General features: G+C 51.5%; 3 protein-coding genes across 8 annotated transcripts; 2 read left to right on the top strand and 1 right to left on the bottom strand.

Annotated features, from left to right (window-relative positions):
- Positions 1 to 1,199: 1,199 nt before the first annotated feature.
- On the bottom strand, positions 1,200 to 4,641 carry Trir (telomerase RNA component interacting RNase). Of its 3 annotated transcripts, none has more exons than XR_001872096.2 (3): positions 4,239 to 4,635; positions 1,867 to 2,060; positions 1,200 to 1,617 (listed from the first exon to the last, which is right to left on the bottom strand). XR_001872096.2 is itself a non-coding variant. In XM_008855486.3 (3 exons), exons 1-3 carry the CDS (start codon positions 4,572 to 4,574, stop codon positions 1,510 to 1,512), a joined length of 522 nt encoding a protein of 173 aa, XP_008853708.1. In that variant the 5' UTR covers positions 4,575 to 4,641; the 3' UTR covers positions 1,200 to 1,509. The 3 variants fall into 3 exon arrangements, 2 of the variants coding, with proteins under 2 accessions (XP_008853708.1, XP_017650447.1); XM_008855486.3 differs by having other exon boundaries at positions 1,867 to 1,944; positions 4,239 to 4,641; XM_017794958.2 differs by lacking the exon at positions 1,200 to 1,617 and having other exon boundaries at positions 1,868 to 1,944; positions 4,262 to 4,635.
- Positions 4,642 to 5,406: 765 nt separating this feature from the next.
- On the top strand, positions 5,407 to 13,815 carry Get3 (guided entry of tail-anchored proteins factor 3, ATPase). 3 transcript variants are annotated; one of them, XM_029557345.1, is made up of 7 exons: positions 5,407 to 6,267; positions 7,013 to 7,160; positions 11,240 to 11,388; positions 11,491 to 11,641; positions 12,319 to 12,426; positions 12,520 to 12,717; positions 13,240 to 13,352. In XM_029557345.1, exons 1-7 carry the CDS (start codon positions 6,107 to 6,109, stop codon positions 13,300 to 13,302), a joined length of 978 nt encoding a protein of 325 aa, XP_029413205.1. In that variant the 5' UTR covers positions 5,407 to 6,106; the 3' UTR covers positions 13,303 to 13,352. The 3 variants fall into 3 exon arrangements, with proteins under 3 accessions (XP_029413205.1, XP_008853707.1, XP_029413206.1); XM_008855485.3 differs by lacking the exon at positions 13,240 to 13,352 and adding an exon at positions 13,474 to 13,812 and having other exon boundaries at positions 5,441 to 6,267; XM_029557346.1 differs by lacking the exon at positions 13,240 to 13,352 and adding an exon at positions 13,474 to 13,815 and having other exon boundaries at positions 6,130 to 6,267; positions 6,910 to 7,160.
- A 4,560-nt stretch (positions 13,816 to 18,375) lies between these two features.
- On the top strand, positions 18,376 to 24,252 carry Best2 (bestrophin 2). 2 transcript variants are annotated; one of them, XM_029557344.1, is made up of 10 exons: positions 18,376 to 18,742; positions 19,434 to 19,711; positions 19,849 to 19,943; positions 20,823 to 21,056; positions 21,134 to 21,288; positions 21,639 to 21,716; positions 22,058 to 22,210; positions 22,294 to 22,374; positions 22,506 to 22,660; positions 23,479 to 24,252. In XM_029557344.1, the coding sequence occupies exons 2-10, from the start codon at positions 19,560 to 19,562 to the stop codon at positions 23,903 to 23,905; spliced, it is 1,530 nt and encodes a 509-aa protein (XP_029413204.1). In that variant the 5' UTR covers positions 18,376 to 18,742; positions 19,434 to 19,559; the 3' UTR covers positions 23,906 to 24,252. The 2 variants fall into 2 exon arrangements, with proteins under 2 accessions (XP_029413204.1, XP_008853706.1); XM_008855484.3 differs by lacking the exon at positions 18,376 to 18,742 and having other exon boundaries at positions 19,241 to 19,711.
- Positions 24,253 to 26,097: the final 1,845 nt, after the last annotated feature.

The following is a 26,097-nucleotide window of genomic DNA, read 5'->3' as shown; positions in this document are numbered from 1 at the left end:
TTTGTTTTTATGTGGTTTGGGGGGAAACAAGGTCTACATGAGCCAAAGTTTAAATTGATCCACCTGCCAGTACCTTCCAAGCATAAGATCACAGGCATGAGCCTTGGTGTGGCTCCAACACAGTATTTGACTTTTTTGGTCTTTTTGAGTCTTTTGGTCCCTGTAGTCCCAGCTGGCCTAGAACTCACTATGTAGACCAGGCTGGCTTTGAACTCACAGAGATCCGCCTGCCTCTGCCTCCAGAGTGCTGGATCAAAGGTGTGCACCACCACGCCTGGCCTCCAGCATAACATTTGTTAACAGAGCAAACACAATGACCCCATAGAATCTGAGAGGCCAGGAGCACCACCTCAACCTTCCAGGTCTACAACTGTCTGTCCATCCTCAGGTCCATCAAAGCTTTCCACTGTCCAACCTGTCTTTATAGTGGCTAATTCCTCCATGTAAGACACTCCTCCTCACTCCCTCAGGACTTTGATCAAATGTAACCTAAAACGGCACTCCTAATAAGCCTCTATCCTACAGCCTACAATACATGGGATAATAATGAATGATCTACCAGGTTGAGGAGCTCTGGGCTCCTCTGGGGGCCCTTTTATTGACATCGCCTTCTATAAGGACAGATAGCGTGATCTGTTCAATGCTGTGGTCCCAGGAGCCCACAAAAGCCCTGGCATATAGAAGATGCTCAGTCAGTAAAAAGATGCTCAGTCAGTGTCTGAATAACAGCTTTGGCCTAGCCAAAACACAAGACACACATGCAATGCTGGGGATTGAACCCAGAATTTATGCATGGTAGGCTAGCATTCTCCCACTGAAGTACAACCCAAGTCATAGCCAAAATGAGACTGTAAAGAGACTTGGAGGGCAGTCCATTCCCATAGCCATGCCAACATAACAACCTATCTATCCCCAGTGTCACCCTTAGGCCTAGATTTGAGGTAAAGATAGGTAGAAGCAGGTTATCTGAGGCAGGAGGCCAACCTGGGTCACATGAGACCCTGTCTCCAAAGTACTAAAAAGACAGGACTTAAGGTGCCACAATCACTGGGGGAGGGAAGAGCCCAGGACAGAGGTGGGCAAACTCCTCTCATTCCTCCGGAATGGGCCAACCCCAGCTTTGGCAGATGTGGTTACCTGTAATAGGAAAGGGCTTAGCTTGGTGTTCACACATAAAGACAACAAAGCAAGCAAACAACTCCAGCACTAAGTCAGTTTCTTTACTTCTCAGAAGTGACAGCTAAGGTGGGGAGAAGGCAAGAAGAGAAAGACAGAAAGAATCAGAGAGCAAGGTGGTGGGAAGAAAGGGGACAGTAAACCACTGTCTAGTAAGTCTCAGGAGGCAAGTGCTCAAGGTAAAAAAAAGAGTCCTGGAGAATGGTCCACGGCCGCAGGAAGCGCCTCGGTTTCCTTCTGTGTATCAGTCCTCTGGGAAGGCTGCCGCCGCTGCCGCATTAAATAGTTATATACATCGCAGAGAGTCCCAGGCTGTGGGTACCCAGGAAGGGGTCATTTTACCAGGGGCCTAGTTTTATCATCATCACCACACTGATGGGCTTTGTACTTTTTCACTTCTGCCATGTACTTGGCCCACGCGTCACCTTTACTTGTTAATACCTGTGAGGAAGAAAGGGGGACGACAAGGACGGATTGGGAGAAGGATGCCCAAGAGGCCAGGAACAGGATTAGGAATGAGGTGAGACAACTGACGTATCCCCAGTGCCACCCTAAGGACTAGATTTGAGGTAAAGATAGGCAAAAGCAAGTTATCTGAGGTCCCTCCCACTGTACCAAATCCAAAACCTGACCATGGGAACTGATGCTAGAGGAATAGTCAGGAAGGGTGGCATCCCAAGGCCCACTCACCTCATCCTCCGTCTTCTGCTTCTTGGCTACTATTCCCGTCTTGAGGGCTAGTTTGTTCCCGCCTCTGCGTTTGCCCACCTGGGTGAAGGGACAGAAGACTGCAAGGGTTACAGGAGCCGGGCCCGCCCTTGGCGGTGCTGAGGCCCACTACACCTTCCTAGCGACGCCACGCCCAGCTCCACCAGCCGGCCAACCTGCGCAGCAATCAGAGAGGAGCACAAGCGACTCAGCGCCTGCCCTGGGCCACCATTCCCAGGCAGTACTGGGCCCCAGGCTACCCTCCCAGGGAGCCACAGGAGCACCCACCTCACTAGGGCCCAATTCTATCCTCACTTTCTGCCCAGACCTCATCCTCTCCTGGCACGGACCATATAGGTAGGACAGCTCCTTTTATTGAGCACTTACTGTATGCCAAGCCATGTACAGAGTACTATGGATTTGTTTTTTTTATAAAAAAATCTTACTTACTATTTTTATTTTACTTTGAGTGTAATGCCTGCATGTATGTAAGTGCACTCATGTCATGCAATGCCCACGGAGGTCAGAAGAGAGCACTGGATCCCCTCGAACTAAAGTAATAGACAGTTGTAAGCTGCCATATGGGTGCTGGGAACTGAACTTGGGTCCTCTGCAAGAGCAGCCAGTGCTCTCCAGCCATCTCTCCAGCCCTAGAGTGCTATGAATTTGTTATCTCCTTTCATAGTTACACTATTTGAAGGTTAAGAGTAGTCCCATTTTAGAGCTGAAGACAAATCTCTAGGAAGAAGGGGTCAGGCTGCAAGCAAACAAGAGAGTTAGACTCAAGGTCAGGTAGTGCTAAGCCACTAGGAGCATCTGATCCACGAAGCAGTGCTGACTCTCCTGCCCTCATCTGGCCTGTCTTTGTTAGGGGTATAACCACAATGGCTCCCCATGAACAATTGAGAATCATGACAACTACTGCTGCTCCCATTCCCAGCCTTCACTCTGGAGTGTCATACCAGCCCAGATCCTGACACTTTCCCCTTCATCTAAGAAGGATCTTGTTCTGGATTTTCCCCCTCGTGGTATCCCATCTTCTCCCCTTAACTGGGAGCCTCCAAGACATCATCCTTTATCCACCCTGTATGCAAGACATCATCCTGTACTCACCCTTCAAGTAGGCTTCAGGTACTGCTGGGACTATTCACCCCAAACACCACCTTTTTTGTGCAGTACTGAAGATCTACCACTGAGCTTCATCCCAAAACCTTGTTTTTATTTTGAGACAGGGTCTCATTAAGTTACTCAGGCTGGCTTTAAACTCTTTCTACGATCCTCCTTGTCTCTGCTACTGAGTAGTTGCGAATACAGGTGGCCACATACTGTTTTCTTATCATTTATTTTTGTAGACAGCAAATTGCTAGGTAGCCCTAGCTGACTTCAAACTCTCAGAAGTCCTCCTGCCTCTTCTGCCACAGTGATGGAATTACAGGTATATGCCATCCCACCAGGCTCCTCAACCTGCTACAATGACATTTTCAGCTAGATCATTCTTTGTTATCCCATGTGTTGTAGGATGTCAAACAGCATCCTTGAAATCTACCCATAGATGTCACTAGCATCTCCTCCCAGTTTTAACAACCAAAAATGTCCCCAGCCTACCAAATATGTGGAGATGAGGAGACTCTTCCCAAAAGAGAACCACTAGTCTAATCCTTCCTATAAATCTGTACTAAGCAGTTTTCTAGGACCACTTGGCGGAACACTCACATCAAAAGGTGCAATGAGGTTGATAAATTCAGGGTAGGCCAGCAGAGGCACCAACATGCAACGATCTGTCAAACTCACCCCTGAAGCACAAGGTAAGGTAGGTGCTCAATAAACGGACACTGGATGGTACTGAGAAGAGTCGAGCGATCTTTCTAAGACCGCACAGTCGGTGATTTGGTTTTGTATGAGTGTTTTATGGGGTTTTTGTTTTTGAGACAGGGTATTTCTTTCGAATTCTCGGTCCTCCTGCCTCTGTCTCCAGAATGTTGGAATTACAGGCGTGGTGCCACCACACCCGGCTATAGTCCGCGGTTTGAAGTCTAACGAACCCCCACTTCCTTGTCGACTATTCAAAGTCTGGGTACCACTCAAACAGGAATCCTAGTCCCTAAGGTTCCCTATCCCCAGAATGCTGCTTCCAATGCAGTTCCCCAGCTCCCGCGGGTAGGACCTGCAAGTCCCCACTCCCGCCCCGAAACACCTCTTGTCGGGAATCCAGGATCCGCATCCTCGGCGGAGGACCCGGAGGAACCGTTCATCAGGGCTGAAAAACTCCTCTCGACCCTGACGCCCCTTCCCGGGCCCGACTCCCCCTAGCAAGGAGGGCCCTGGCGCCCGCCCCCACCCCCGCGGCTCCTTACGAAGCTGAGCGTGGGGCCCGGGCCGCCCTTCCTCTTCGGACCCCCTGGGCCCGCGGCGGCGGAGGCCGGCTGGTCGGGTCGCTGCGGGCCCGGGGGTGGCTCCTCCTGCCGCTGCCGCTGCTCCTCCTCCATCTTCCGCTTGAACAGCTCCAGGAAGCTGCCGTCGTTGGCGAACAAGTTCACGCCGCCCGACGCGGGACTCGAGCCCGACACTTCATCGTCTCCGCTCTCGGGTGACGTTCCTGGCCCAGACTCAGCCCATCGGCTCCCGCCGCCGCCCGCCGGGCCTGGCGCCTCCCGACCCGGAGGCTCCGCCCGTCTCCCTCGGGCAGCCATTTTGTCGCCAAGTGCCGCGCAAAGGACTTCGGGAAGGGCGCTCAGGCCTCGCGCTTGGCGCCGGACTCGCTTATTCCCGAGCAATGCATGCCGGGAAAAGCGGTCTGACACCCCCACCACCACCAGTGGCCTGGCCCCGCCCCTCGAATTTTCCTAATCCTGCCAGACAAGAGTTCTTTGACTGAAGATCCTGTAGGAATGGGACCGTCCTCTGGGGCCTGGACTAGCTGGCTTGCTGAACTGGGGTTCCCTCCAGGGGCTGAGAGAGCATTAGCTTTCCAGATATCTTCGTGAGTGAAAAGACCTTGCTTGGGGACTGTATGCTCAATTGACTCTTCGGAACTTGGGTGGGCAAGTTCCTATCTAGGGCCAGAGAGCATATCTAACCTGGTGTCTTTAGGTTGGGCACTTGTCTCCAAAATAAAGCTGTTTGTTATCTTGGAATGGGACTACAGCTGGCTGCGTGGATCTAGGGACTCTGAGAATGTGGTATTGCGGGGGCTAGAGTACTCAAATGAAGCTGAAGATGTTTCTTAGACTGAGTCACTAAGATTGAGTGTTGGGGTCTGCATCAAGGGACTGGAATCCTACCTGTATTCCTTCTCCAGGACAGAGGATCAGTTCTTTTGCTGAACAAATAAAATTAGAATTTTCATAGTATCAAATTTTAGAGAAAATAGTGTAAATAGTTTCATTCTTCCCTTTACTGACCATCACATTTGGTCCAATTCTGTATTTTAAACAAATATTTGGAGCACACCACACACACACACACACACACACACACACACACACACACACACACAGCAGAGAGCCAAGTGCAAAGACGTTTTTCAGAAATTAAAGGACTCTATAACGACCACGATTGCAGGTATGGTTACTGCCCATGATGGTTCCGAGCACACTCGACGACTGTCTGCGGATCCTGGCACACGACTAGAGTCTTCTGGCCTTTAACCGACCTTCAGCTCCAAACCCTGTCCCCAGACACCTAATCAGTTTGTTCGTGACTGATTTGAGGCTCGCAGCCAAGTGAGAAACAGAAGGGAGAGACCTGCGATGTTGGGGCCCAAAGTGGAGACAGGGGGAAATGATTGTCAGGAAACTGAGCCTGCAGAATCGAGCCAGGAAGGTCTATAGAATAGAGCCACCTCGGCGCTTCACTTGGACAGGCTGTTTGGCTGGTTGCTAAGGCGAGGTTGGCAGCTACTCGGACGTCAACCTGACTACTGGAAGTAAGAAAAGGCATAGCCAATGAGAAGAGTGCCGCAAGACTTAGGGCCAATCAGCGTGGATCATACCAGTATGTTCAGTAGACAGGGGAACTCTTGGAAAAAATACAGAGACGCGATCACCAAAGTGATCTCTAGACTCGTAAGACGGTGAAAATATGAGTTCTATTGTCTTCTAAAAGTCGATGCAAGAGAAAACTAATTCAAGCTCCCAGCCTCCACGGAATGTGTTAGACACATTTCCCCTGAAGGCGTTTTGTACGTGGTGCGCCCCGCTTGGTCACGTGAGCCGGCTCCAAGATGGCGGCAGGGGCGGCTGGGTGGGGGGTTGAGGCAGAGGAGTTCGAGGATGCGCCTGATGTGGAGCCGCTGGAACCCACGCTCAGTAACATCATCGAGCAGCGCAGCCTTAAGTGGATTTTTGTCGGGGGCAAGGGTGGCGTGGGTAAGACCACCTGCAGGTAAGGAGGCTCTGGTGGGGCGGAGAAGGTGGGTGGGATTTACCACCAGACGAAAGGGAGGATAGGGACTGGGTGCTTTTCCACCGGAGCTGGGCAAAGCAAGCTGAGCCGGGCTCTTCTGAGTTGTACTTCGAAAGTTACTTCATCCAGCGCAAGAGAACTCCTAAATGTAGGCATGATGCTCTCTTCGATTGGCCCCTTTGGGGGCTCCAGTACTAGACTACAATGAATCCAGCGCATAGAGGAGTGCGGAGGAGCATTTAAATGCAGCAGTTGGCTGGACAGTACTGCAGGGAGCTCAGAGTAGGGTGAGGGGCACCAAGGCAAGCTGGCCTAGTCTGAGGAACCTTACACATTTGATGCCCGGCGCCCGAAGGCGTGGAAGGCAGTGGAAAAAGGCATAAGATTATGGTACCTCAGTATACCGGGAGGCCGGGCAAATTGTCCAGAACAAGTGCAATGAGGGAGGGAAAGCAGTCTGCACTGGCTGGACAACACGATCATGCCACTATGTGCCCCACAAAGCAGAAGCAAGCACTAGGGCAGGCTGAATCAGTCAACTGAATATTGCACGCCAGTCCAGTTCAGAATTAAGGTCAGGAGTTGATTTCTACAAGGATTAAGGCTTGATCCTCTTCCTAGGATCCCGGCTGATCCAGGACTCTGCTGCATGACCCACAAGCCCTGTTACAGACTGGGAGACCAGAGCCAGCTCCTCACTACCTGCCCTCTTTCCTTTGTGTAGCTGCAGCCTGGCAGTACAGCTGTCAAAGGGGCGTGAGAGTGTTCTGATCATCTCCACAGACCCAGCCCACAACATCTCAGATGCTTTTGACCAGAAGTTCTCCAAGGTGCCTACCAAGGTCAAAGGCTATGACAACCTCTTTGCTATGGTGAGTAAAGCAGGACTGGGCTCTCCACTTCCAGCAAAGGTTGCATCAGATCTTTTCATGGGCATACCAGCAGCCACCAAGCCATGCCTAGTTTACATCTTCATCTCTTTAGTGTCACCCTTTCCCCAACATATCCCCAGAGGAACAAATGAGAAATCTTAAGGAGGAAGAAGGAGGGAGAACGACTGGAGCCGAGGAAGGGAAAGAGGAAGACCAACCCGAGTGCTTGCAGCAGGACTTTGCAGGCAGTGCTGAGCAGTTTGTCTTGGAGTCTAAGTTTACTAAAATACTGTTTTGTTGTTTATTTTGAGGCAGGGTCTCTGTTGACTAAGCTGGCTTTGAACTCCTGATCCTCCTGCCTCTGCCTCTAGAGTAATATGGAATTACAGACATGTACCACCATGCCTAGTGGAAGGTTGTTTTTTTTTGGGCGGGGGGGGGGGCTTGGTCTTTTTGAGACAGGGTCTCCCTGTAGCCCCAGCTGGCCTGGAACTCACTATGTAGACCAGGCTGACCTCACTCTTACACAGATGTACCTGCCTCTGCTTCTGAAGTGCTGGGATTAAAGGTGTGTGCCACCATGCTCAGCCCTTAATGGAAGCTATTAAACAGGGCACTGCCATGGACGAACTCCTGTGTTTGTGGGTTTATTTGTTTGGGTTTTTGGGGGGTGTTTTTGGCTTTTGGGGGAGGGGGTTTATGCATATGAGTGCTGTCCGGCAGAGGCGGGGGAGGTAGAGGAGAGAGGTGTTGATTACCCTGGGGCCTCATTTACAGGCTTTTGTGAGCTGCCTGACATGGGTGCTGAAAAGTGGACTCAGATCCTCTGAAAGAGCAGTCCATGCTCTTAACCACTGAACCATCTCTTCAGCCCCAAACTCATATTTTTGCTGTTGTTTTGGTACTTGGGATGGAGCCCAGGACCTGAAGCATGCTAGGCCAGTGGTCAACTACATCCCCAGCTCTCAAGTTCATACTTTGGAAAAGTTATGTCTAAAGCTGTGTTGCTTACACACACCTTTAATCCAGCACTTGGGAGACAGAGGCAGGCAAATCTCTGTGAATTCAAGGCCAGTCTGGTCTAAATAGTGAGTTCTAGGCCAACCAGGGTTACATGGGAAACCTGAACAACAGTAACAACAAAAAGCCAAGTCATGTCTATTTGTCATGTAGAGATTGGATTGCAAGTAGAAGCAGGAAGAGTTAACAAGGAAGCTGGAGATATAACCAGGTCATACATGACATAGTAGTCTCACAAGAGATTGCCAAGCTTTGTCTGTTTTTATCTTTGTGTGTGCATGCGTCCATGCCTGTATGCCACAGGACCACTATGGAGATCAGAGGACAACCTCAGATGCTGGCCCTTGCCTTCCACCTAGTTTGGAGACAGGGCTCTTGTTTACCACTGTGTACACCAGGCAGGGTGGCCCAAGAGTCTCCAGTGATTGTCCCATCTCCACCTCCAATCTCTCCAACAGCAGTTCAGCTTCATGTGGGTTCTGGTGATCCACCTCAGAGCCTCGTGCTTTCATGGCAAGCACTTTATCCACTGTGCCATCTTCCCAGCCCTCATACTTTGTTTTGTTTTAAAGCTTTTTAATGTGTAAGTATTCATGCCTGCTTGTCTATATGTGCAGTGCCTGCAGAGCCCAAAAGAACGAGCTAAATCTCCCTGGAACTGAAGTTGCAGGCCCTTGTGAGTTACCTGTTACCTGCTGAGAACCAAACCCTGGTCCTCTGCAAGAGCCATCTCTCCAGTTCCCTTTGTTTTGTTTTTCGAAACAGAGTCTCATGTAGCCCAATATAAACTTCAGTGTATAGCCATGGATGACCTTGATTGCCACCCCTGTAGCCCCAGCTAGCCCAGAACTCACTATGTAGACCAGGCTGGCCTAGAACTCACAGAGATCTGCCTGCCTCTGCCTTACGAGTGCTGGGATTAAAGGCATGCACCATTGACTTTGAACTTCTGATCTTGCCTCCCCACTTCCCAGGTGCTGGGAGGACAGGTATTTGCCATGATGCCTAAGATTGCTTTTTAAAAAAATTATTTATTTTATGTGTATGAATATTTTGCCTGCATGTATGTCAGTGTACCTCTTGCATGCTTGGTGCCCTCAGAGGCCAGAAGAGGGCATCAGATCCCCTGGAACTGGAGTTGCAGATGGTTGTGAGCCACTGCATGGCTGGGAATCCTCTGGGAAAGCAGCCAGTACTCTTAATCACTGAGCCATCTCTCCAACTCCCTTTTTTTTTTTCTTTATTCATTGTGTGTATGTGTGCATGATGGAGGGTGGGGGACATATGCCGCTGCACACATTGAGGTCAGAGGACTGCTTTGTGAAGTTGGTTCTTTTCTTCCACCTTTAGTGGGTCCAAGATCAAACTCAGGTCTCTAGGCTTACACAGCAAGTGTCTTTCTCACTGACCCATTTCTCTTAAGTTATCCAGGCTAGGCTCAAGCTCACTCTGTAGCCAAGATAGGCCTGGAACTTGTAACTCTTCCTGGCTCAGCCTCCTATTTGTGATCACAGCCTGTACTACCGGGTCCAGCCAGTGGCATCTTTTTCTTGCTAAGGCAAGGGGCGTCTACAGAAAGACTTCTGAGAGTGGTATGCAGAATTGTGGCTTTTTTTTTTTTTTTTTTTAATGTGCATGAGTCTATTGCCTGCATGTCGGTAAGTGCACCCATGTCATGCAGTTCCCAAGGAAGACAGAAGAGGCCGTCGGATCCCCTGGAACTGGAGTTACAGACAGTTGTTAGCTGCCATGTGGGTGCTAGGATTCGAACCCAGGTCTTCTGCAAGAACAACCAGCATTCTTAACCACTAAGTCATCTCTCTAGCCCCCCATTTTTTGGTCTTTTTGAGACTGGGTCTCCCTGTCGCTTCAGCTGGCCTGGAGCTTGCTATGTAGACCAGGCTGACCTTGAACTCACAGAAATCCACCTGCTTCTGTCTCCCCAGTGCTGGGATTTCAGGAGGTGCACCACCACACCCAGCAGAATTGTGGCTTTTAAGTGCCCATTAGAGATCTATCAGTAGGAATAAGGGGCAGCTGTTGACTGGTAGGTATGAACCACCACCAGATGAGGCAATACCAGAGAACTGTGAAATGCAGAGTGGAGAGCCTTTCAACAGAGATGAGGGAGAATTTGCAGATGCTGTCCATGAAGCCTGGTCTATATAACAGGACAGGCTAAGGCTTGAGGTGAATCTCAGTGGTAGAGCTCCTGCCTAGAATCCACCAGTGAGGGGCTAGGGGCATAACTTGGTAGTAGAGCACAGACCTAGCTTATTCAAGGCCTTGTTTCCATCTCCAACAGACCAATAGGGTCAGTGAAAGGGGCAGGAACCTAAGACAACGTCAAGGTGACCTACAGAGTTTCAGAATGATTGAGGCTAGTCAGGCCTGGTAGCAGATACCTATAATCCAATACTCAGGAGGCTGAGGAAAGCTGGCCTCAGCTGCATAGTGAGACTTTGTCTCTTAAAGAAAAAAAAAACTAAAAATTAAACAAGCATATTAGGGACTGGAGAGATGGCTCAGTGGTTAGAGCACTGGCTGCTCTTGCAGAGGCCCAGGTTCAATTCCCATCACCCACATGGCAGCTAACAACTGTTCGTAACTCCAGTTCCAGGGAAATTCAGCACCCTCTTCTGACTCCTCAGGCATTGCACGACATTGGTGCACTTACACACTTGCAGGCAATACACTCATACACATAAAATAAAAATAATAAATATTTTTAAAAGCATATAAAAGATGACCCATGTTAGAGGAATGGTCTGGAAGTGGTCAGGGTCAGCTGTGGAAGTATCTTGGGGAGGCAAGTTTCAGGTGACAGATATAGATAGCCCTGTGGTAGACCTGGGTTCTAGCTTGTCCCTCCTACTCCCACCTCCCTGTCCCAGTTTGCAATTTCTCATTTGATTGTGAAGATGTGACCATTGCTGGAACAGGTCCTATGTGGTTAGAGCCCTGCACAGGCTTCCTCTGACCCTGGGCTCAGACGGGGACACCCCCTGGGATACCATCAGTCATCAGAGCAGCCTGAGTCTGGTCCCTTCTGCCCTTAGGAGATCGACCCCAGTCTGGGCGTGGCAGAACTCCCTGATGAGTTCTTCGAGGAAGACAACATGCTAAGCATGGGCAAGAAGATGATGCAGGAGGCCATGAGCGCCTTCCCTGGCATTGATGAGGCAATGAGCTATGCTGAGGTCATGAGGTCAGCCTGGATGCTGGGGACATGGAGGAGTGGATTTGGGGGTGTTGGTTCCCTGCCCTGGGGAAGGTCCCCAGTGCAAGCCTGACCCTCGTCTCCCCTCAGGCTGGTGAAGGGCATGAACTTCTCAGTGGTAGTGTTCGACACGGCACCCACGGGCCACACACTCAGGCTCCTGAACTTCCCCACCATCGTGGAGCGGGGCCTGGGCCGCCTCATGCAGATCAAGAACCAGATCAGCCCCTTCATCTCACAGGCAGGCACCCCATGCCCCTCCTCCTGTCAGAGCGCCTCACTGGGTGGGACCCTCTTCTACAAGGCAGGGCAAGAGGGATGGTATCCATGTCTCCTCCACCTGCATGCTGGGCTCTACCCACCAAAAAGTGGCCCACTTCCCTCCACATCTTGCCCCCTATACTAATGTACAAACCACTGTGTGACCTCATGCAAATCTCTTCACCTCTGTGGGCCTCCCCTTGTCTGTCAAATGGAGTTCTCACTTTGATGGCACATACCCTTAAAAAAAAATTGAGGGCCCAAGAATGGCTCTGTGAGTTGTCAGTCCCATGACATTTGTGGCCACTTCCATATCTATCCCTGGAACATGCATGTGCCTCCCTCCAGCCTCAGGTAGTGGTGCTTGCTGAGGATCTAAGTGCCCAGCACTGCATTATAATGGGGCATGTGACAGCTCATGTAGCACAGCAGCTCTTGGAGGTAAGGCATGTAGATGGGGAAACAAGCTGGGGGGCGGGGGATCAAACAACTTGGCCATGTTTCCCCCAAAGTTACAGAGCTGAGATCACACCTACCCCCAGCCAGCTCCAGGGCTCACATCTTCGATGGAAATGTTTCAGTATTCAGTAATTCCCAACCCAGGGGGTCTGATAGGTCTAGGGAGATGTCAAGCCTGTCCCATCATCATCCCCACAGATGTGCAACATGCTAGGCCTGGGGGACATGAATGCCGATCAGCTGGCCTCCAAGCTAGAAGAGACACTGCCTGTCATTCGATCCGTCAGTGAACAGTTCAAGGACCCTGTGAGTTGTAGTTCAGCAGGCAGTGAGATGAGAGGCTCATGGGAACAGGGGTGGCCAGAGCCCTTCCCCTATTGTCCTTTCTGTGTCCTGCAGGAACAGACGACCTTCATTTGTGTGTGCATTGCTGAGTTCTTGTCCTTGTATGAGACAGAGCGGCTAATCCAGGAGCTAGCTAAGTGCAAGATCGATACCCACAACATTATTGTCAACCAGCTCGTCTTCCCTGACCCTGAAAAACCCTGCAAGATGTGTGAGGCCCGCCACAAGATCCAGGCCAAGTACCTGGACCAGGTTTGTCTGCCCACCCAGCCAAGAACCTGTGCCTTTTACTATATTCTCTAACCCTTTATTATCACTTTGGATGGCTGAGGATGTAGCTCAGTTCATAGAGAGCTTTCATACCTGAATCCCTAGGTTCCATCCCCAGTACCGTATAAACCAGATGCGGTAGTGAATGCCTATAATCCCAGTACACAGCAGGTGGCAGCAGGAGGATCAGAAGTAAAGTCCCCTAGCATGGTGGCGCATGCCTTTGATCCCAGCACTCACAAGGTAGAGGCAGGCAGATCTCTCTGAGTTTGAGGCCAGCCTGGTCTACATAGAGAATCCAGGCCAGCTGGGGCTACAGGGAGACCCTGTCTCAAAAAGACAAAAAGGAAAAAAGAAGTTCAAGGTCATTCTTGCCTACACAGCAAATAGAGACTAGCCTGGGCTACCTGAGACACTGTATCAGAAAAAGTACTTTGGTCTCACTAAGCAAAGCTAAGAACCTGTAGCCTTCTGTTTGCAAGACAATGCCATCCTACCCTGCAGCTGGCCCTAACTGACCTACAGCTGCTCCTGATGCTTGATGGCCTATGCTCTCACCAGTCCTGAGCCTCCCCTTGAATCCTGCAGAGGACTGCAGCGGGGAGCAGTAAGTCTAGTCTAGTCCTTGGTTTGCTGGCCCCATTCCTTACCACACCAAAAGGCTCCTGCCCCCTGGTAGACCTCTTCTGTCTTTGCCATCCTACCCCTGATGTTTTCTGCTCTCTGCCCTGGCTGCAGATGGAGGACCTGTATGAAGACTTCCACATTGTGAAGCTGCCGCTGTTGCCCCACGAGGTGCGGGGGGCAGACAAGGTCAATACCTTTTCTGCCCTCCTTCTGGAGCCGTACAAGCCCCCCAGTACCCAGTAGCACCGCCACCAGTCCCAGCCGCTGCCATTTCACACCCTCCTCACTCCCCACCTGGGCAGAGTTTGCACAAAGTCTCCCATAGTACAGGGGGAGTCGCTTAGGGAGTGGGAGGCTGGGAGGGGGTCTGTTCCCCCTGGTGGGGCTACAGCGTGCTGAAATGCCCCCTACCTCTCCCTGCCTCATGCCCCTCAATAAAATAATCTTAAATAATTGTGCTTGTTAACGGAAGTGTAGGTGGCTAAGCACCCAGTTGCATAGGCCCTGCTCTGCACAAGTTACACACGCACACACGCACGCATGTACATACACACACACAGGCCCATAACAAACCTAGTGAGATGATGTGTTTGTTGTGGCCATCCTGGAAGGAGTATGTCTTGGGTTAGGAGATGCCTTGTCTTAGAGATCGCCTTCTTAGGGTTGCACAACCTGTAATGGAAGAGAAGAGGATTTGTTTACTCCTTGGAAACTCAAGAGTGTGGGAATCTGGAGGACCCATGGCCAGCCCCAGGCTGGTGGCAGAGGATTAAGCAGGCAATGAGCCCAGCACCGCCTGCTGTTTGGTTTGGGAATTAGTGGGCGCCCTGGGCAGAGACTGGGCCTGCCAGGCTGGGGATTAGCGATCTGTATACACACTCCCCTAGTTCGTGCTTCCATGGGATGCTTTCAGCCTCTCCCACTCTGGGCTGCCGCAGTAGAGGCTCAGGACAGGCAGAGGACTCACTTCCCTGAAGGCTTGACCTGTCCCCACTACATTCTTCCATCTGTTTGAGCTTCACTCCTGTAGCCCTTAAACTGCAGACCAAAGTAACCACTTCCTGAGCTATGTCCCAAATTCTCAGACCACATACCCTCCTGAAGGCCTTTACCTGATCCCCTGTTCCCTGCCCTTACTCCTGCAGCAGCTGAATAGTTACTGTTATGTCCACCTGAGAGACAAGGGATAGGGAATCACCTTGAGTGTTTACAAGTTCTAAGCCAGGGCTGGTTGCCATGAGGGAACAGGAAGGAGTGTTTAACATTCAGACTCAGGAAGTGGAGTACACCCAGGGTCTGGGCATGCCAGGGAATGCATTGAAGGGGAATCCATCCACTAGCCCAGACGTGTCTCCCCATGGTACTCCACAGGGCTTGTGCTAGCAGGTAGGGACACACTGAGGTGGCAAGGGTAAACAAATGGGGATGCAGCCAGAATCAAGGACCCCAGATAAGTCCACATTGCCTGGATCCAGATCCTGTTTCACTATGTCATCAGAGCCTCAGTTTGCCCATTAGGCTGGTGGGAATAACAGCAGTCATTTCATCAGCTGGCTTACAAGCAGAGGAGATGAAATACACAGGTTTTTTCCGGCACCAGTAACAGACCGCCGAGGAGTCATGTGCAGTTAGTGATAAGGAATGTGAACCCACCTGGGCAACCTGTCTTCCAGCCCTATGGGGGTCCAACAGTGTGTGAGGAGAAAAGATGAGCTGCAGAGGCTAGGTGCAGGGAGCATAAGGATTTGTCCTGGGGAGTGGGGAGAGTCTAACAAAGAACAGCCCCTTCAGGTCCCCAGCTCCCACAGCTAGCACTGCCCAGCTGCCTTGCTGCAGAATTTATAGTCTGTCCAGCAGCTGGACAGCGGAGACATGGGTCCCAGAGTGGCTAGCCTAAGCCAGTTCCTAATTATCCTGGGCGGGGTGGACATCTGCCAGCCTGGGAACACAGCGTCCTGGCTGTCTGGGCCTTGGTGCAGTATTGAGCCATGCCCACTGATGGTGAGCAGGATATGAATGCCAAGAGACTCATGGGAACTTCAGAGCAGCCCTCCTCCTAAGTCAAACCCCTGAGCCTCTGCCCTCCACACACACATCCGTGTATGGGTGGACATCTTAAGGTTGGGAATGGTATAGAATGCTTTTTGTGCCAGGCTGGGTGTGTCCCCTCTCTAGGCCTGTCTATGAAGAGAACATCTACCTTCAATCCTGCCAAATGTAGGGATAGGGATTTGTGTGTTGATGGTAATGTTGAATGTGAGACCTGAGTGTAAGTCTGGGTGTATTTGCACACAACACAGGAAGAGGGAGGGAAGCATTGATGAGGGACCATTTTTCAGACAGAGTCTCACTATGTTGCCCAAGCTGGCCTTGAATTCATAACCACCCAAATGCTGGGATCACAGGTATGTGCTGCTAAAGCTACCTCAGGAGCTTGTCTTATTTTATTTTAATGTGTATGAGTGTTTTGCCTGCATGCATATAAGCATCCCTGTGTTACGGAATGCCCACAGAGGCCAGAAGAGGATGTTGGATCCCCCTGGGACTGGAGTTATTAATGGTTGTGAGCTGCCATGTTGGTCCTGGTGCTAGGACCCAAACCTGGGTCCTCTGCAAGAGCAACCAGTGCTCTTAAACACTGAGCTATCTCTCCCGCCCCAGGAGCTTGTCTTAATATATTAATATACAGGTGAAGGAAGGAAAATATCACAAGTGGTTTCAGTTGATGAAACAGGGGTCCTTGTTGTAGGATGTGCTAAGGATGGAAGCTAGGGCCATATGTGTGCTAGGTATACATTCTACTACTAAGCAACACCCCCTTCCAAGCCCTTGCAAATGTGTCTTTGATACACTGACAAATCTCAGAGACCACTAAGGCCCCCCGACCCTGGGATTTTATCCCATTGTGCTGAGGGGAGGTGTCCCCACATTCCTCATGTGACCCTGGATGTCTTTATCCAGGGGAAATGGGGATTCAAAATTGGGTGTAAATATCTGTGGCTGTGGGTGGAAAGGCTCTGCCCTTGGGAGTCTGTGTGATCTTGCCTGTGTGACTTGTTACACAGTGGGGTCATGGAGGAAGGGAGGCCCCTAGATCCCTTCTCCTCCAGACCTCCTATATGACTGTTTGGAACAGCTAGTGTAGGTCTGTGAGCTGACATTTGGCTGTGTCCAGGTCCATCTGCCTTATAGGCACATGATGGGTTGGGGAGTAGAGCTACATGTGGCTTGTGTGACTTTAAAAGTCTTCTCAGCCGGGCATGGTGGCGCACACCTGTAGTCCCAGCCTGTGGGAGGCAGAGGCAGGCGGATCTCTGTGACTTCAAGGCCAGCCTGGTCTACATAGTGAGTTCCAGGACAGCTGGGACTACAGGGAGACCCTGTCTCAAAAAGACCAAAAAAAAAAAAAAAAGTCCTCTCTTTCATTTTTATCCTTTTTAAATTTTATTTATTATTGTGTATATGATTGTGGGTGTGGGTGTGGCATGTGGTGGTCAGAGGACAACTTTGTGGAATCAGTTCTCTCCTTCTACCTTTATGTGGGTTCCAAGGACCAATTTCAGGTCATAAAGCTTGCATAGCAAGTGCATTTACCTTCTGAGCCATCTCTCCACCCCCCGACCTCCCACCACCCCCAATTTTTGTATTCCTTGGTCTCCACAGCTCAGTGATCTTCCTGCCTCTGTCTCTCAGAGCAATGCAATTATAGGTGTGTGCCTTTTTACTTTTTTGGTTTCTTTTTTGAGACAAGGTCTCCCTGCAGCCCCAACTGGCCTGGCCTTGAACTCACAGAGATCTGCCTGCCTCTGCCTCCCAAGTGCTGGGATTAAAGATGTGTGTCACCACAACTGGCCCTATTTATTATTTTTTAGTTATTTGGCTTTTAGTGGGTTTTTGTGGAGGAGGGGAGTTGAGACTGGGTCTCCCCATAGCCACAGCTGTCTTGGAACTCTTTATGTAAACTAAGTTGGCCTTGATCTCACTTAGATATGCCTACCTCAACCTCCCAAGTGCTGGGATTAAAGGTGTGTTTCACCAAACCAGCCCTATTTATTATTTTTTTAGTTTATTTTTATTTTATGTGTATGAGTGTTATGACTGCATGTATATAAGTACATACATGTGTATGCAATGTCCATGGAGGGCAGAAGATGGCATCAGATTCCCTGTTGGAGTTATCAACAGTTGTTAGCTGCCATGTGGTTGCTAGAAACCAAACCCAGACCCTCAGCAAGAGCAGCCAGTGCTCTTAATTGCTGAGCCCTCTATCCAGCTCCCTATTTGTTTATTTTGAGACCAGGTCTCGGTATGTAGCCCTAAACTGCTCTGGAAATTGCTATGTAGATGAAGCTGGTCTCAAGTTCACAGAGATCTGCCCACCTCTGCCTTCCAAGTGCTGGGACTAAAAGTACGTACCACCACCACGGTCTCTCTCTCTCTCTCTCTCTCTCTCCTCTCTCCCTCCCTCCCTGTCTCCCTCCCTCTCTGTGTCCATGTGTCTGTGTGTGTCTGTCTCTCTATTTTTTAAAGATTTGTTTTATTTTTTAAATTATGTGTATGTGTCTGTGACTGTGTAGGGGTATGTGCACTTGAGTCCAGATGCCTTTGGAGGCTGGAAGAGGGTGTTGGATACCCTGGAGCTGGAGTTATAGGCTGTTGTGAGCAGCCCAAGTAGGTGCTGGGAACTGAAGTCTACAAGAGCAGCACTTGCTCTAAACCTCTGAGCCATCTTTCTAGAGTCTCTATTGCCTTTTCCAGATGGGGTCTCACTCTATAGCCCAGGCTAGTCTCCAACAGAAGCCAATCCACCTGGCTACTTCGGAAGTCTCTTTGACAGTATGCACTGCCCCTGTGGTTATGTAAGGCTGTGTTAAGAGAAGCTGAAAGCGTGCATCTTTGTTACAGCAAGCTATCATATGAGGGTGACCCAGGTTTGCTGGACTGTGTGTGTGTGTGTGTGTGTGTGTGTGTGTGTGTGTGTGTCTAGGAGGGAGCTTCTCCCTCCCTCTCTTCCAGATCTAGGTTCCAGCTGCCTTGGACCTGCTAAAGAATGTCTGGGAGGGAGACAGGGAGGAGCAAGGAAGGACAGGACATGCTTCTCCCCCATCCCAGGTGACAAGCTGGCGGGGCCCTTCTCCAAACAAAGTTCTCAGACGGATGGATTTGGGAGGGGCTGCCCACACCCACTCCCCAGCCCCCTCCTACACAGGGTCTGGCTTCAGCCCCACCCAGTACCAAAGCCACCCTCCCATTCAGTCTCTGTCCCTGTGTGTCCTTGCATTGCCACCTTCAGCACAGGTGAGAAGGACCCAACCCCGGGAGAATCCTCTGGAGCCCTGGGGACTGACTGGCTTTTGGGCAGAACTCCTGCTGACAGGGGGTAGGGGAAATATGGAAGGCTGGGGGTTGGGAGAGCAGTCAGAAGGGAAGAAAGGAAGAGAGGCTAAGGGGGATCTAGGAGAGAATTCAGAGAGGGCAGAGCCAGGGCAATTAAGGGGGAAGTGGACAGACCCCCGCAGTGTGGGAAGGAAAGGTGGCCAGCCTGAGGTAGGAAGGCTGGGAGCCTAGGGGAGAGCCCGGAGCCTAGGGGATGTGGCTCAGAGAACTGAGTATGAGGGCAGATAGAGGCCCCAGACTGTGAGGCTGCCAGCCTTCTTGATTTGTATCTAAGATCAAGTACAGATTGTAGTCTTGTGGGGGGGAGAGGGGGATGGAAACAGGGAGTGGAGGTGGGAATAAGAGAGGACAACGGGAGGGCGGGGGTCTTGAGCTCTGAGAACCTAGAAACTGTGGACCCAGGAAGTTGCGGAGGCTGAGTGTTGCCCAGGTGAAGGGGATGAGCAATTCAAGAGTTGACTGTGGCCGCCCAAGGGTTTAGGAAGTGAGGGATCTAGGTGAGGAATCTAGAAGAGGGGTCTAAGAGGCTTGGACCAGGAGTCAAGGGGAGGAGGTCAGAGCAGGGAGAAAGGAGAAGGGAACTAGAGCAAGAGCCAGGACCCTAGGGGGTGAACGGGGCTTGGGTGGGGACCGCCCAGGTGCAGTGGGGACAGGGCGCTGTGTCTGTCCGCTAGCACCTCTCCACCCGCGACCGAAATCCCCAGCCAGATCCCCTCCCAGCGCCAGCATTCCTTCCTCGGCTCACAGGACCAGGCGCAGGCTAGCCCCTTCTCCAGTGGCCCCACCGGCCCGGCGCAGCGATGACGGTCACCTACACAGCCCGAGTGGCGAACGCCCGCTTCGGTGGCTTCTCGCAGCTGCTGGTGCTGTGGCGCGGAAGCATCTACAAGCTCCTGTGGCGAGAGCTGCTCTGTTTCCTGGGGCTCTACATGGCGCTGAGCGCCGCCTACCGGTGAGGTGGCGGGGCGGGTCGGCGCAGGGGACTGAGGGAAACCCGCACTCCGGGAAAGGGACGGAGGTGGGTGGGAGGGTAGCGAGACCTGTAACGGAGGCAAACTCGCCTGTGACCCGGCATCCCCTGCCTGGCAGCTTCGTCCTTTCGGAAGAGCAGAAGCGCTACTTCGAGAAGCTTGTCATATACTGCGACCAGTACGCCAGCCTCATCCCGGTCTCCTTCGTGCTCGGTGAGGTTGCCAGGTCGCGCCTGACTGTCCATTGCTACGTCCCAGAGAAACCTATTTTCTCCATGCCTCTTGGGAACTCTGTTCCTACCCCTCTAAGGCTCCTGACTCAAATCCAACTCTCAGGGCTTCCAACTTATGGAGTCACACCACTTAAAATGCTGGTGTGGCTCCACATCCTGAAACTTTGGGTAATACCTGCTCACCGTGCCCCCTGAGGCCCATGGGAACTCCACCTCACCCACAGATTTATTGCTGGTCACCCCCAAGCATTCCCAGTTGGGTCTGTATAAGAGTACTACTGCTCCTTCTCACATACGTCCTGAGCCCCCAGGAACTCCCTCCAGCGACCCAATACCAATATGATTCCAATCGCTCAAGTCCAGCCTGGCCCCCAGCTCCAAGGAGACCTCATGTGACCCTCCCATTACTTGTATGAAGTGACCAGCTTGCCTTGCATAGGACCAAACTCCTTCTCAAGTCCCTGACTCAGGGATCTATCCAAATGTCCCTAGTGAACACGCCACGTCCACAAATTAGGGTCCTCTCTTTGTTCCCAGTTCCTACTCCGTCAGCCCAGTGACTCCCTGTGTACCCAGAGTGATACCTGCTTTTTTACCCTTAACATAGGCCCTGGGTCTTCACTTCTATACTGGGATCCCCATCGCAGGGTACCTTAGCCTTCTCCAGCCTCTTAGATTTAAGGCTCTTTTGACTTCCCAAAGTTTTCAGCCCAGATGGCCCCGCGTGATCACGGTAGCCAGCCTGCTCCAGGTCTGTAATGCAAGCTCTATGCCACCCTGCTTCCACAGCTTGGGCTCCTAAACTCTTGACTCCACCATCCCTGCTGAGCCCCCATCCCCGGCTTGTGCATTCCGGCAGGCTTCTACGTGACGCTGGTTGTACATCGCTGGTGGAATCAGTACCTAAGTATGCCTCTGCCCGACGCGCTCATGTGTGTGGTCGCGGGCACTGTGCACGGGCGCGATGATCGAGGCCGCCTCTACCGCCGCACGCTCATGCGCTACGCAGGGCTCTCGGCTGTGCTGATCCTGCGCTCTGTCAGCACAGCGGTCTTCAAGCGGTTCCCCACCATAGACCACGTGGTGGAGGCGGGTGAGTCTCTGGCCAGAAGAGCCCGGGCCAGGGAGGAGAGCTGAGAGAGTAACCTCGATCGCCTCCGCCCCTTCCAGGATTTATGACCCGCGAGGAGCGCAAGAAGTTCGAGAACTTGAACTCATCTTACAACAAGTATTGGGTGCCTTGTGTGTGGTTCTCCAACCTGGCGGCGCAGGCGAGGAGAGAGGGTCGCATTCGCGACAACAGCGCTCTTAAACTGCTGCTAGAGGTGGGCCTACTAGGAAATCATTCATGTAGAATACATGAGAAATTACGCCCCTGGAGTGTGTTGAGGGCGACGGCCACACCTCCCACTAGGCAGATTCCAAATACCCTTACTCCTCAGGCCCTAGATGCACACTTAACTTCCAAGGGAGCAGATTCCAACACCCCCAAGGGTATCCGGGTAGTGCATGGTACCCCCACACACACCGCAAATGTACACAACCACTCGGTAGCTCTGGGAAACACACTCCTGCTTCCCACCATGTGCGCATCCCCTGCATCCCCGGTTCTCATACATATTATCTCCATGTGAATTCTACATGAAACCTCTTCATGACCTGTATCTGCCCAAAGGAGCTGAATGTGTTTCGCGGCAAATGTGGAATGCTGTTTCACTACGACTGGATCAGTATACCCCTCGTCTACACTCAGGTAATCTCTCTGTGCCTCCGTTTATGCGACCCTCTTTCTGTGCCTGCCCGCCAGGTTGGAGAACCACACACAAGTGTAGGAGTCCCTGACCTATTCTCAAGGGGAAACTGAGGTCAGTATTACACATCTAGACTCCCACCGCTAGGGAAGCTGAGGCAGAAGGACCGACAAAGCAGGCTGGGTTACTGAGATCCTGTCTCAACAAAAAAGAGGGGTGGGGACAGAGAGCCAGCTAAAAGTCCATCATCCCGATGCCCCAAGACTAGTCCTGACTTTCCATGACTCCCTGAAGCACAGATGCAGGCCAGAGTGACCTGGCTTTCTGCCTGCCTGGCCCCCAGGTAGTGACCATAGCAGTGTACAGCTACTTCCTGGCTTGCCTCATCGGTCGTCAGTTCCTGGACCCGGCGCAGGGCTACAAAGACCACAGCCTGGACCTGTGCATTCCCATTTTCACCTTACTGCAGTTCTTCTTCTACGCAGGCTGGCTCAAGGTGGGTGGGGCTGCTCGGTAAGAGTGGGGGAGTTCTACCCGCGAGGTTCTCAAGGCTCCGCCGCCTCTCTCTTCCGAACCCAGGTGGCAGAGCAGCTCATCAACCCCTTCGGAGAGGACGACGACGACTTTGAGACCAACTTTCTGATTGACCGCAACTTCCAGGTCAGAGTCTCCTCGTGGTGGGCAGGCACAAGTTTCCAAAGCATTCCCAGGCCGACCCCAGGCCTCGCCCTAAATGTCCTTCTCTCTTTGTCACCACGCTCCCACCCCACCCTGCGTGTCCGCATCCTCAGGTGTCGATGCTGGCCGTCGACGAGATGTACGACGACCTGGCCATGCTGGAGAAAGATCTGTACTGGGATGCGGCAGAGGCTCGTGCGCCCTACACCGCGGCCACCGCTTTCTTACTGCAGCAGCCCTCATTCCAGGGCTCCACCTTTGACATAGCGTGAGCTGGTGGGGCTTAGGGCTCAGCAGCCTAAGCTGAGTGTGTGTGTGTGTGTGTGTGTGTGTGTGTGTGTGTGTGTGTGTTAGGAGTGTGTTGGGAGGTGGGTACCGAGCTAGGAAATAAGATGGCCAGGCAAAGTGGCACTGGCCAGTAATCCCAGCAGGCAGGTGGAACCAGGGGATCAGGAGTTCAGCTACATACCGAGTTCGAGTTCAGGGATGTGATTAGGGTGGTGACTGGTCATAAACTGGGGACTGGGGGCAGATCTAAAGGCTTTTGGGAGTATGGGAGGAGAAGGGTTGGTGCTAGGATTGAAGCTGCAAGCAGTGGAGTCTTTCAGGGTGCAAAGAGATGAGTGGAGCTAGGTAAATCTGGGTGCCTCCCATCCTGCTTTGTCAGTGAAGAGGCTGAAGTCCTTTACGCAGGAGGGTTCTCCCTAGCTTCCATCCCAAACACCACTAAATAGAGATAGCAGGAAAGAAAGAGAGGGAGGGAGGGAGGGAGGGAGGGAAGAAAAGGCCGAGTGTGATGGCACATGCTTGTAGTCTCAGCACTGAAAGATAGAGACAGGAAGTTTGCCCACGAGTTTGAGGCCAGCCAGGACTAGTGAGTCCTTGTCTCAAAAAAAAAAAAAAAAAAAAAAAAAAAAAAATCCCAGAAAAATAGGGCATTTCTCCTTTGGAATCTTTCCCACTTCTAGGAGTCTCACTTTTCCTTAATAAACCTACGTTTTCACTACTAAAAAGAAAAGAAAAAGAAACAGAAAACTAAATGCAGAGGGGTGAGGCCGCAGCAACGACCCGCTGTCCATCCCGCAGGCTGGCTAAGGAAGACATGCAGTTCCAGCGGCTGGACGGCGTGGACGGCCCCCTAGGAGACGCGCCGGTGGACTTCCTGCAGCGCCTCCTACCGGCAGGTGCTGGGACTGCGGGAGGAGGCCTGCTAGGCCGGCGCCTGTCGCTGCTAAAGCGTAAGAACAGCTGCGTGTCAGAGACATCCACCGCTGCCAGCTGCGCATGTGCAAGTGCGGCGGATGGCGGCCCAGAGTGCGGCTGCGGAGACCCATTGCTCGACCCCAGCCTTCGGGAGCCGGAGCCTGAGCCCCCTGCATGCCTTGAGCCGCCTGCCTCCATCCCGGGGCCTCCTTCGGAGCCCTTTACCACCGTGTCTATTCCTGGGCTCCGGGTCCCGGCGCCGCCCTGGCTTCCCAGCCCTATTGGAGAGGAGGAAGAGAGTCTGGCTTGAGAACCAGCGGCCGGGATCCCTATGGACAGGGAACCAAGCCTACACAAAGCACCCCACGGTCCTGCTGTGCCTGCTGTGCCACTCTGATCAGTTCTGCCCCCTACTGGGGCTGTTGTTAAGGGCCCGGATTCTCCAAGCTGCTGCTCTTGCTCTTTCAACCCCCAGCTTCTTTAAATGGCTTTGCATCAAACCACTACCACCTGACTGGTGGCCTCTGGCAGCGTGTCCTGCCTGTGTTCTTCCCTTCCAGTGAAACTGTGAGTGTCTACCTCATGGAACTGTAAAGATGAAACAAAATGATGATTTTAAAGCATTGGATTTTTATAGTAGGTGCTCAATAAATGGAAAGCAGCTTTTATTCAAGTGTTGGTCTCTAGCAAAGCATTATACAAGATTTGGGGATTCTTTCAAGTTTTTTGCTTATTTTTTCATATTTATGTTACATATGTGTGTGTGCCTGAGTGTATGTATGTGCACCACATGCATGTGCATGCAGGAACCAGCAGAGATCAGAAGGGTGTGTCAGATCTGCTGGTGGAGTTAAAGGTGGTTGTGAGCCACTGTGTGGGTGCTAGGAACTAAACCTGGGTCCTCTGCAAGAACACTAGGTGCTCTTAACCACTAAGCCATCTCTCCAAGCCCTGTTTATTTTTTGGGATAGGGTATATACCCCTGGCTGGCCTAGAATTCTCTATGTAGTCCAGGCTGGCCTCAGACTCACAAAGATCCACTGCCTCCCAAGTGCTAGGATTAAGGTGTATACTACCACACCCATACTTCCATTTTTTTGGGGGGGGTCTTTTTAAGATAGGATCTCTCGGGGGGCTAGAGAGATGGCTCAGCAGTTAAGAACACTGGTTGTTCTTGCAGAAGACCCAGGTTCGAATCCCAGCACCCACATGGCAGCTAACAACTGTCCGTAACTCCAGTTGCAGGGGATCCAACAGCCTCTGTCTTCTGCAGGCATTGCACGACATGGGTGCACTTACTTAAATGCAGGCAATACACACACAAAGACAGGGTCTCCCTGTAGTACCAGCTGGCCTGGAATTCGCCCACCTGCCCCTGCCTCCCAAGTGTTGAGAATAAAGGTATGTGCTACCATGCCCTGCTCCTTTTTTTTTTTTTTTTTTGCCTGTAAATGTGTGTGTAAACAGGGTCTCCCTGTAGCCCCAGCTGTCCTGGATCATGGAACTCACTATGTAGACCAGACTGGCCTTGAACTCACAGAGACCTGCCTGCCTCTGCCTCCTGAGTGCTGGGATTAAAGGCATGCGCCACCACGTCTGGCTAATTTATTGTATGTGTATGAGTGGTTTGCCTGCATGTATGTAAGTATACATATGCCAGCAGAGGGCATCAGATGCCCTGGAAATGGACAGTTGTTAGCGGCCATATGGGTGCTGGGAACTGAACCTGTGTCCTCCTCTGCAAGACCAGCCAGTGCTCTTAACTTCAAAATCATCTTTCTAGCATCCCCTTCCAGGTTTTCTTGATGATAGTCATTTCTTCCCAAATTTTACTGTTGTATTCATTTTTAAAATATTTTATTTATTTATATTTTATGAGTATGAGTGTTTTGCCTAAATGTAAGTGTACCTATGTGTGCAATGCCCACAGAGGTCAGAAAAGGGCATCAGATCCCCTGGAACTGGAGATACAGATGGTTGTTAGGCACCATGTAGTTACTGGGAACTGAACCCAGATCCTCTGCAAGAGCAGCCAGTACTCTTAACCACTAATCCATCTCTATAGCCACAGTACCCCTGGTTTTTATTCATTGGTGTGTGTGTGCCTGTTTGTGCTGCTGGAAGATGCAATGCAGGAGGACCTCTTGAATAGCCAAGCTACACAACTGCTCTGTCAGAGCTACACCCCAGGCCCAGACACTCCAGCATTTAAAAAAATTTTTAAATATTTGTCTTAGTTTGTTCTTCATCTGCCACAGTACCCCTGGTTTTTATTCATTGGTGTGTGTGTGCCTGTTTGTGCTGCTGGAAGATGCAATGCAGGAGGACCTCTTGAATAGCCAAGCTACACAACTGCTCTGTCAGAGCTACACCCCAGGCCCAGACACTCCAGCATTTAAAAAAATTTTTAAATATTTGTCTTAGTTTGTTCTTCATCTCTTTGACAAAACACTCTGACCACTACCAACTTGGGGAGGAAAGGGTTTATTCAGCTTACATCTC

The sequence above is a fragment of the Nannospalax galili genome, unplaced genomic scaffold, assembly GCF_000622305.1.
Source record: "Nannospalax galili isolate Female #2095 unplaced genomic scaffold, S.galili_v1.0 scaffold47, whole genome shotgun sequence".
Taxonomy (NCBI): Eukaryota; Metazoa; Chordata; class Mammalia; order Rodentia; family Spalacidae; genus Nannospalax; species Nannospalax galili.
The sequence above is the reverse complement of the archived record's forward strand: the minus strand, read 5'-3'. Positions and strand labels throughout refer to the sequence as shown.

Coding starts and splice junctions, on each gene's coding strand:
- Trir (XM_008855486.3), bottom strand. CDS start 4,574: ATGGCTGCCCGAGGGAGACGGGCGGAGCCTCCGGGTCGGGAGGCGCCA. Junction 1,945..4,238: donor CGGGCCCCACGCTCAGCTTC/GTAAGGAGCCGC, acceptor CCCTTCACCCAG/GTGGGCAAACGCAGAGGCGG. Junction 1,618..1,866: donor AGCAGAAGACGGAGGATGAG/GTGAGTGGGCCT, acceptor TCTTCCTCACAG/GTATTAACAAGTAAAGGTGA.
- Get3 (XM_008855485.3), top strand. CDS start 6,107: ATGGCGGCAGGGGCGGCTGGGTGGGGGGTTGAGGCAGAGGAGTTCGAG. Junction 6,268..7,012: donor GTGGGTAAGACCACCTGCAG/GTAAGGAGGCTC, acceptor TCCTTTGTGTAG/CTGCAGCCTGGCAGTACAGC. Junction 11,642..12,318: donor TCAGCCCCTTCATCTCACAG/GCAGGCACCCCA, acceptor TCATCCCCACAG/ATGTGCAACATGCTAGGCCT.
- Best2 (XM_029557344.1), top strand. CDS start 19,560: ATGACGGTCACCTACACAGCCCGAGTGGCGAACGCCCGCTTCGGTGGC. Junction 21,289..21,638: donor CTCTTAAACTGCTGCTAGAG/GTGGGCCTACTA, acceptor ATCTGCCCAAAG/GAGCTGAATGTGTTTCGCGG. Junction 21,717..22,057: donor TACCCCTCGTCTACACTCAG/GTAATCTCTCTG, acceptor CCTGGCCCCCAG/GTAGTGACCATAGCAGTGTA.